General features: G+C 40.2%; 1 protein-coding gene across 5 annotated transcripts in view; it reads right to left on the reverse strand.

Annotated features, from left to right (window-relative positions):
- Positions 1-445: 445 nt before the first annotated feature.
- Positions 446-10,124, reverse strand: part of LOC129711138 (uncharacterized) — a 30,650-nt gene continuing 20,971 nt past the window's right edge. For all 5 annotated transcript variants that reach the window (XM_055658568.1, XM_055658564.1, XM_055658566.1 and 2 more), the window contains 6 exons: positions 9,913-10,011; positions 8,540-8,586; positions 7,667-7,814; positions 4,793-4,936; positions 3,699-3,772; positions 446-1,552 (listed from right to left, as the gene is read on the reverse strand). In XM_055658568.1, the coding sequence (XP_055514543.1) occupies positions 863-1,552; positions 3,699-3,772; positions 4,793-4,936; positions 7,667-7,814; positions 8,540-8,569 (1,086 nt within the window). In that variant the 5' untranslated portion in view covers positions 8,570-8,586; positions 9,913-10,011 and the 3' untranslated portion in view covers positions 446-862. The remainder of the gene's footprint in view (positions 1,553-3,698; positions 3,773-4,792; positions 4,937-7,666; positions 7,815-8,539; positions 8,587-9,912; positions 10,012-10,124) is intronic.

Below are 10,124 nucleotides of genomic sequence, written 5' to 3' on the forward strand. Positions count from 1 at the left end.
TTGATATTTCTACTCTGGGGAAAAATGTTCAAACTGTCCACCCTATCTATGCCACTCTCATATATATTATCCCCACCTTTTCCCCTGGTGTAAAACAGTTGCCAGAGACACACAGCATTGACAGACATAAAGTGCTGGAGTAACTCAGCAGGTCAGGCAGCATCTTTGGGGAACTTGGATAGGTGAAGTTGTGGGTCGAGGCCTTTCTTCACACCTGACCCAAAACGTCACTTATTCATGTTCTCCATAGAAGCTGCCTGTCCTGCTGAGCTACTCCAACACTTTATGTCTGTTGGTGTATAAAGCAGCATCTGCATTTCCTTGTTCTACACACAGCACAGAGTTTTTGCTACCCATTCTGATTTTGCAGTGCACCAAATACTATGCCACCCTGCGAACTTATTCTATGAGACCCAGTCTGAGTGTAAAAGAAATAGGGCATTACTCAGAATATTTACTTTGTTTAATCCACCAAAGAAAATACGAGAACACAAAATCTATTATACTATAGTTTGGTAAACAGGGATTCAATCATTTCCTTGCGATCTTTCTTCATTCCTTGTTCCACGTCGGAGATTCCAAAGGTAGGTAATGCTTTCCATCCCCGTCTAACTTATTTTCCAAATGACTTAAAAACACCTTTGTGGCAGCATTTTATTAAAAACAGTTTCATCTCATATTCCAGCAAATCAATTTTTTTTCTTACAAGGAGATTCTAATTTAGTGCAACAATAACTACTTTTATTTAGAAATGTTACACTTCACTGATATAAATAAGCATTACTGCTTGGAAGGTTTACTGGAAATACTTCTAGACATCGCGGGGTCGTAATGACTGCGTTTAATTTGACCTTGAACCTAATTATTCGTGTTTTCGACTCTCTTTGAATTTATTTTTACCAAAGTGTTTTCCCATCCCACTCTTTTTAAAGATGTTTTCGATTCCATAGTGTTTACCACGCTTGCCCACTCTGTACTTGGAATATTCTTTATGAACTTTGTAATCGTGCTTTTTGTTGTCGTTTTGCTTGAAGTAATGCTTGTGCTTTTCAAAGTCTTTGTACCGGCCTTGGTGTTTGCTGTGTGTTTCTTGTTTAACATTTTTATCTGGTCGTCTTGGAAAATGGTGCTGATTAAATTTACTCCCCTTATCGCATCCCTCTTCTTTGCCCTTGGACAACTTCTTGCTGTCTCCTCCTTTGAAGTGCTGCTCAAGGTGGCCCCTGTGTTTATCCTCCTTTTTGAAGTGCTTATCATCTTTCTTTTCAACTTCGATCTTGTGGTCTTTCCTGTCCTTGCCCGATCTGGGTTCTGAGTCTTTATCTCTTGGCTTATAGCTACTTTTAATGCTTTTGATCTCTTTAATGTGAGGAGAGATCTGCTTTTTGTTGGCCACCTCAGCTTTGCAGCCTCCTGTCTTTCCCTTCAGAGTAATACATGGCTTTTTCAATTCAGTCCTGGCAGGAGTCCCAATAACAAACTTCTCAAGTTCACTGATGGCTTCCTCGGCATCTGAAGTCAGATCTGGATTCTCGACCATTGTTCTTTCTGCCTAATGAAAGTAAATATATGCCAACGTTATTTTGCTATGATCTGGAGAGTTTGTATTTATTATTAAAAGTCTCTTAAGCAGGTTATTGCTGTTTGTGAAAGCTTGCTGTTCAAAACCTGATTGCCACGTTTCATGTAGTCAAAAAACAGAGAAACAGGCCTTTCACCCCCAACTCATCAATGCCGACCAAGATACTGCATAAGGGGGTCCCATTTGCCCACATCTGGCCCATATCCCTCTGAACCTTTCCTCCTCATCTACCTGTGACACCATGCCACACATTTAGCGCAGTGCCGGGAAGGCAGCAAATTTTCTCGTGGAGTTTTATCCTGTTGTGTCCTGCTAGGGTTCAACAAACAAGCAAGCTTCATCACTATCTCCTTTCTTCCTATTTGACAGCAGAGATTCCCATCTCCAACAGCAGGGATGGGAATCATGCCGCTTCCTATTTGACAGCAGAGGAACGATGGGGTTGAAACCCTAATCTTATCCCCTTCATTGTTCCCTTCAAATTAATTCCTCTATCTATTCTTACTTTACTTTCCAGTTATTGATCTCAACCTTGCACTGATGTCTTGTCTTTTTTAACAGTCTACTTCATTTCAGGAATTTTACATGTAATTTGTTTTGTGTGTTTATCTGCATCTGTGCCTGTGATGCTGCTGCAAGTAAGGTTTCCACGGCACCTGTCCTTATGACAATAACCTTGACCTGACTTAACCATTAGCCACCAGTTTTAGTAAGCAAAAAAAAACTCTGTTTCCTCCTTGACCAGCTGCAAACATGACCCTCCACCATTTTAAAACTTATTTCATATGGTTTTTACCAATGTCGCTCGAAAAATCTCTGCTTTTGCCCCTGCCAGTCTGTGCCTTATCGCCATGAGATACCCATCTCTCTCATATCAACTCTCCTTGTTCTCTGTCCATTTTAACACAGAGAGTGGTGAATCTCTGGAACTCTCTGCCACAGAGGATAGTTGTGGCCAGTTCAATGGCTATATTTAAGAGGGAGTTAGATGTGGCCCTTGTGACTAAAGGGATGAGAGGGTATAAGAGAAGGCAGGTACGGGATACTGCGTTGGATGATCAGCCATGATCATATTGCATGGCGGTGCAGGCTCGAAGGGCCGAATGGCCTACTCCTGCACCCTAATTATGTTTCTATGTTTAATGTTATAGTTTACCAGCCACTCAAAAGATAATTGTCAACCGATCTACTCCATCTGTACTTCACGCTATCTCAGGAGATCAACCAACATGATCAAGGACACTTATACCCCAGTTATTATCTTTTCTTCCTTCACCTGTCTGGCTGAAGATACAAAAACGTGTATGCTAAGGATGAATTCTTAATCTTCCAATCTACCTCGTGCACTTTCTCTGTAGCCGTAACACTATATTCTATACTCTGTTCCTTTTCCCTTTTGTACTACCTGATGTACTCATGTGTGAGAAAACCTGTCTGGATTAATGCAAACCAAGATTTTGTTTGTTCTTAATCAGCAAGAAAATTGAATTTGAAAAATAATTAAAATTTTGAATCAGCAAATATACTTTTTGTTTAATTAATGTGTTGATGATTCAACAGATGCTAAAATTATTATTTTTTTAAGCTATTGACAGTGCTAAGATATCATTTAATTCTAATTAATAGCATGGCATTGTTGGTTATTACAATTTAATTTCAAAGTTCAAAGATATTTACTAAGAAATCTCATTGAAAAAGCAGCATCTTTTTCTCATATTGAAGATTTTCTATTAAAAATACAGCCAATATGTCAATCAATTAAAATCTTACATCTCATGGCTGATATGTGTTAATGAGTTTAAAACCACAAGCTGGAATATGGAGCAAAAACACAAACTGCCTGAGGAAGTCAGTCGGTTAGGTAGCATCTGTGGAGGGGAAAGGACAGTCAGTGTTTTAGATAAATTTCCATTCCAGATGAAGGGTCCTGACCTGAAACTTGGACTATCCATTTCCCTCCACAGATGGCGCCCAACCTACTGAGTTCCTCCAATAGTTTATTTTGTTCTGCTTAAAAATCCAAGCTTTCATTCATTTACGAACACTGTGGAATGTTGCAGAATCTTGGACAATTATCCAAAAACTATCCAGCATTATATTGCATGAGCCTTCCTACCAATTTCAAATCTTCATCATCGAGCAGCATGTCAGAATACGCCAACACTGATGAATCATCCACATCAAAAATACCTGTGAACATATAATTTGTGTGAGTCAACACGTCTGGGACAAACAGTGTAAATAGTGATTGTGTAATAATTATGTAAGATTTAGCCTGCAGAATAGTCGTTTGGACTATTATTTGATCTTTAGAAGTTCTCCTCTTGAAATTATTATTTATGTTTTGTTAAAGGAAGCTTTATGACAAAGCTGATTAGATCATTCAAATGACTAGAGGGTATAGCTCTAAGGTGATAGGGGTCAAGTTTAAAGGAGATTTTTTTTAACACCATGTGGTGGATGCTTGGAGCAAACTGCCAGGTGTGGTGATGGAGGCAAATAATTGAGGGTACTTTGGAAGCTTTTAGATGGGTATGGATATGCAGGTAATGGAGAGATATGGATTATGTGCAGACAGAGAAGATTACTTGGCATGTTCTGCAGAACCATTGTGGGCCAAAGGCCTGCACTGTTCTAATATGGAAATTATTTTGCGGGCATTATTTATGATATCCTTTTCCTGCATCTACTTCCATGTAAGTCTTCCAAAGATTGGATAGACTCGGTTTGTACTCGCTAGAATTTAGAAGATTGAGGGGGGATCTTATAGAAACTTACAAAATTCTTAAGGGGTTGGACAGGCTAGATGCAGGAAGATTGTTCCCGATGTTGGGGAAGTCCAGAACAAGGGGTCACAGTTTAAGAATAAGGGGGAAATCTTTTAGGACCGAGATGAGGAAAACATTTTGCACAGTGGTGAATCTGTGGAATTCTCTGCCACAGAAGGTAGTTGAGGCCAGTTCATTGGCTATATTTAAGAGGGAGTGGCCCTGTGGCCCTTGTGGCTAAAGGGATCAGGGGGTATGGAGAGAAAAGCAGGTACAGGATACTGAGTTGGATGATCAGCCATGATCATATTGAATGGCGGTGCAGGATCGAAGGGCCGAATGACCTACTCCTGCACCTATTTTCTATGTTTCTATGTAACAATTTGTTCAAAGGGAAGGGAGCTTCAAAATTCTGAAAGTCTCAGTGCGTGATCGTGCTTACCCACAATCAGCTGGACACCCATGCTGAGAACCACTATAACAGCAGCAGCAATGATGCACCTATTCAAAGTGATGTACACCCAAGGATCCTCATCACCGGTGTGCTTCGCCTGAATTCTTTCAACGGGCACTTTTTGCAATTTCACTAATAAAGGAAATGTGAAAAAAAAAACATGATTTCCCCCATTCATTTCTTTATGGAACCACTATATTTTTGTTATTACTGTCTTTCATTGGGATAGTTATAGAGTCATACAATATAAAACCAGACCCTTCAATCCACTGAGTCCATGCTGATCGTTATGTGCTTGTTTGCAATGACTCTACACTGATCCCAGATTCCAGCACTCACCTGCACCAGCGGGGCATTTTACAGTGGCCAATAAAGCTATCAACCTCTTTGGGTAGTACCTGGAGGAAACCCACAAGGTCACAGGGAGAACGTGCAAACTCCACACAGACAGGTCAGGATTGAACTCTGATCGCTGGAGCTGTGAGGTAGCACCTCTACCAGCTGTGCTCCACGTCAGATAGTACCGGCGGCCACAAAATTACTTCCTGAAGTTAATGAGAGAAATAAATTAATCTGTTCTCAACACAAAGTACAAATGAGGTAAGGAACAGTTTGGAGATCATCAATGGAGCAGGCAGCACCTGTGAAAGGATAAACAGAGGTAACGTTTGCAGTCACTCCTCTGTTAAATAGTTGTTTCAAATACATAGAATAATTTGTTTATACATAACAGAAAATTATAACAAGAGTTCAGTGCTCTTGTAACACTACAAAATTAAATCCTTCCCTCCGTTATATCCAAATATTATCTAGTTGGAAATGGCGGCGTGTAATTTGTAACATTTGATAAGAACTCGTTTTGTGACCCGTTCGTTTTTCTGGCTGTTTTGTATTGCCATGGGAAGCACTGATTATTCTGTAGCTAATTATTATGTTAAAATTAGTTGAGAATGGAATTTCCCATGTGGTACAAACTCAATCATCTATCTATTCAGATGTAATGGATGCCTTGGGCAGGAAGAGTGTGCTTTGTTTATGTCATTGATGGCAGAATCACATGGTCCGAACCTGAAACGTAGTTTGTTCATTCCCTCCCTGGATGATGCCTGACCCACTGAGTTCCTCCAGCACTTTTTGTTTTGCTGAAGTATCTAGCATTTGCAGTTTCTTGTATGTCCACATGTTCAGTCTCTTTGCTCGGGTAATTTCTTTCACTGGGGTAATGAAACTGAACACAATATGCTTAAATTACAATCTAATACCATCTCAGACATTGAGGCCAAAATCAAGGGTTCAGGTCTTTGGGATTTGTTGACCCTGATCATCACAGAATAATTTGTTTAGAGAGGAACCAGACCTATCGAGTTTCATTTAGGATATTGGAGTCACTGGCAAGACCAGTATTTATTGCCCAACCATAACTGAGAAGGTTATGGTGAGCTTCAGCTTCTATGGTGATGGTGTTCTCACAGTGATGGTGGAGAGGGAGTTCCAGGATTTAATTTTATTTGGCCATTAACCGTCTGAATGTTGACTTGGTCTTTTTGCACGAATATGTGGAATGGTTTATTTGCTGATGAGATTTGAGTGGAATTGATAATTGTGCAATCATCAGCAAACATCCCTACTTCTGATCTGGTGATAGGTGAAAAATCATTGACCATACAGCTGAGATGGTTGTGCCCAGGAATTTGTCCCACAAAGACCTTCTAAAGCGGTGTTCTGAGGTTGGGGTGATTAATCTCCATCCACTCCAATCGCCTTCCTCTGTCAGGGCATGACTATACACTGGAGTATTTTCTTCCTCTGATGTTCATTGCATTCAACTTTCGCAGGTTTCCTTGATGTCAACCTTAAGTCAAGTGCTGCCTTGACGTCAAGGGAAGTCACTATCATTGCACATCTGTAAATCAGCAGCATGGTTCTGATTAGATCTGGATCCGAGTTGTTCTGATGAAATCCAAACTGGACATTGGTGAGCGGGCTGTTGGTGAGGAAGTACTGCTTGAAGGCACTGTTGACAGCACCTTCCATCACTTTGCATGTGAGTGAGGCTGTTTTTATTTCTCCTGTTTTATATGGGCAGGACATTAATGGGCAAGCTTCCATATTGCTTGGAGAATGTCAATGTATTGGACTGGGACTAGTTGAATGTTTGTGGATGGGACATTCACCACTCATCATCAAATGAAGCAGTCCTTGCCAGCATGCTGCAAGTCCTAGACAACATTCAGGCATGGTCACTGGAGCACAACACTTCCGTACTATAGCCAGGATGTTGTCCACTTTCATAGCTAATACCTACACCCTTTTTTTGACATGACATGGAGTGAAAGGAATTGGCTGGAGACTGGCTCTGCGATGGCAGGGTTCTCAGGCGTTAATTGTGGTGCTTAGGTTAAGGTTTATTATTGTTGCATGTACCGAGGTACAGTGAAAAGCTTTGTTTTGCATGCTATCCAATGAGATAATACTATCCAATTAGATCAGATAATACTATACATAAATACAATTAAGTCAAACTCAAGTATAATAGATAGAGCAAAATGCAAGATGCAGAGTGCAGAATATAGTGCTAAGCATTGTGGTGCATCAGTTCCATGGATAGAGATTGCTCACTCAAAACCTCTGGCCATGCAAGGTTGCAACGTCTATATGCACCCTTCTGTTTAGCATCCTGTCCTCAATGAGGCTAGGACGTTTTCTGGAGCTTTTTGCTCCTATTAGGTTTCAAAATTGATATTAACTGGCATAATTTGGGACGCTTCAAACCTGTTCAATTTGCACTTTACCATGCAACAATTTTTATGTAGCCATTTTACACTTCTGTTTTTAACTGTCAAAATCCTTCTTTACAATTACCTTCCTCAGTCTTCTTGCTGCTGAGTGTTTTCTCCTTTGGCGCTTCAGTACTTGATTTCTGACATGTCTTTGGTTTGTCCCTTGCGCCTTTGGATGTATCTGCCGTTATCTCCTCGATTTGTAATTCATCTTGCTCCTTCTCTGTGTCCTGCACAATACACTAAAATGAATCATACCGTCTCAACAGCACTTCTTATTACATGTAGCACAATAAACTGTCCCTGTTGGAATCTTGAGCAAAACACAAGAGTGCTGGAGGAACCCAGTTGGTCAGGCAACATCCGTGGAGGGAATGAACAGGCAGTTTTGGTCAGTTTGAAGAAGGGACTGACCCATAACGATGTCCGTCCATTTTCTCCCTAGATACTGACGGACCCGCTGAGTTCCACCGGCATTTTTTGTTTCGTTCATGATTCTGGCATCTGGAATTTGTGTCTTAGTAGGTTTTATAGTTTTTTGGAGGGTAGATATAACAGGGGATGAGGAGAGGGAAAGTGATATAGGGAAAGAAAAGAGAGAGTGATGAGTGGAGGAGAGATGAAAGATTGAGGGAGACATTTGGGTAGATTGTAGGTTTTGGTTACAGTGGGAAGACAGTAGACAGAGAAGATGGTAGAAACAGGTTTTGGGGGAGTTGGAAGGAGGTTGGTGTTAGGGACCAGGGTTAAATTGTCAGTCACTGATAGGGGATTGGTGGGAGTTATGGATGGTTATGGGTGTGGGGGGGGGGGGAGGCATCAGGAGAAAACCAGATATGCTGTGGTGATCTTACGGGTCAGATTCATGTATCATCACATTGCTACATCCATTTTTCCCTGTGGTATAATTTTGTGCGCCCAACTACATTCTTGAATATAAAGAACGATCACTTACATCTAATTTTTCACTGATCTTTTTACTCATCTTCAAACAAGGAACATCTGCAATGAAAGAGTGAACTGTTAAATAATTCAGGAAGCTGTGTGCCGAACTGTTCCAATGTGAAGCTAGCCTTCATTATAATCATTACCCTTGTCCATTTGTACTATGATAAACTGCAACTGTGTGTTGGAGAGGAAAATGGGAACAAAACAAAATTATAACAAAATGTGATATGATAGCAAAAATTAAGAGGCGTTTAGACAAGCATGGGCAAAGATGGAGGGATATAAACCACATACAGGAACATGGGGTTAATTTGAATTGACATCATGCTTGATACAGAAAATGTGGGCCAAAGAGCCTGATCATGTGCTGTGCTGTTCTATGATCTTATATTGTGAAAAAATATATAAAGACTGGGCAATTTCATGGGCAGAACCAGATAAAGGATCTAAAATGTATCACAATTATACAATGCACATTATAAATTTCCAATATAAATTCTTATGCACCTACTTATAATTTAAACCACCTATGTAAATAATAATTTACATCACAATAAATACTAAACTCTTGTGTCAGTGCTATAGGGCTTGGTTTCAAACTTCCTTAACCATCATAAGTTCATAAGACAGGAACAGAATCAGGCCATTTGCCCCATCGAGTTCAATCACAGCTGATCGATTTTTCCCTCCATCCCATTCTCTTGCCTTCTCTCTGTCATCTCTGACACCCTTACTGACCTATATTGAGCTGGACTATAAAGAAGAGGGATAAAAAACAATAGTGAAGTATTCTAATGCACTTCTTCTTCTTGCCTACAGCGTGCACAGCCTAAAGTTGTAGGTCAACTTGTTCTATTTGATCTTGTTTGTGCACGTCGGGTTGATTGCATTAGTCGAAACAGGGCGGACCACGTGAAGGTTGCAATCTCCCACCCCTCTAATGCACTGATAAATGTAAGAGCACATGTCCAATTACTCATTTCAACCAAATAAACTTGTAGGATGTGGAGTGAAGGTGTGTACAAGAATGGAGGCAATCATCAGTGGGCGAGTTACTTGTCGCACCAGCATCACACTTTTCAATAGATTTAGGTTTATTATTGTCACGTGTACTGAGGTGCAGTGAAAAGATTTGTTTTGTATGTGATCCAAACACCTTTGATTATGTTGGCTATAGTGTAAGTATAGTGCAAATGTATGTTTGGGCTCTGAGATTGTACCATCATTACTTAAACAACTGAAACCAAGTCAATATTTTCTCTTCCTATCATCGTTACAGTCAAACAAGTATAAATGTCTAATGTTCCAAAAATACTTCCAGAGGAAGAGAGCCTTGTAAGCTGTAGCTACCACATGTAATACACTTTGACTTTTATACACCTGAATTTAGCAGAGTTTCATCTTGTGGCTGTTATCTCCTGTATTGCCTCGGCAAGGTCTTCCTCAACTGATGCAGAGATGTCTTGTTCCATGTCAGGTCTTTGAAAAGATAAAGCAAAATTTTTTTAGCTCCATTCCTAACTTGAATTCAAACAAATTTACTGCTAAGTCTCATCACATTAGGCTTCACGTTTAATGGTGAACATATCACA

This window comes from Leucoraja erinacea, chromosome 29 (assembly GCF_028641065.1).
Source record: "Leucoraja erinacea ecotype New England chromosome 29, Leri_hhj_1, whole genome shotgun sequence".
Classification (NCBI taxonomy): domain Eukaryota; kingdom Metazoa; phylum Chordata; class Chondrichthyes; order Rajiformes; family Rajidae; genus Leucoraja; species Leucoraja erinaceus.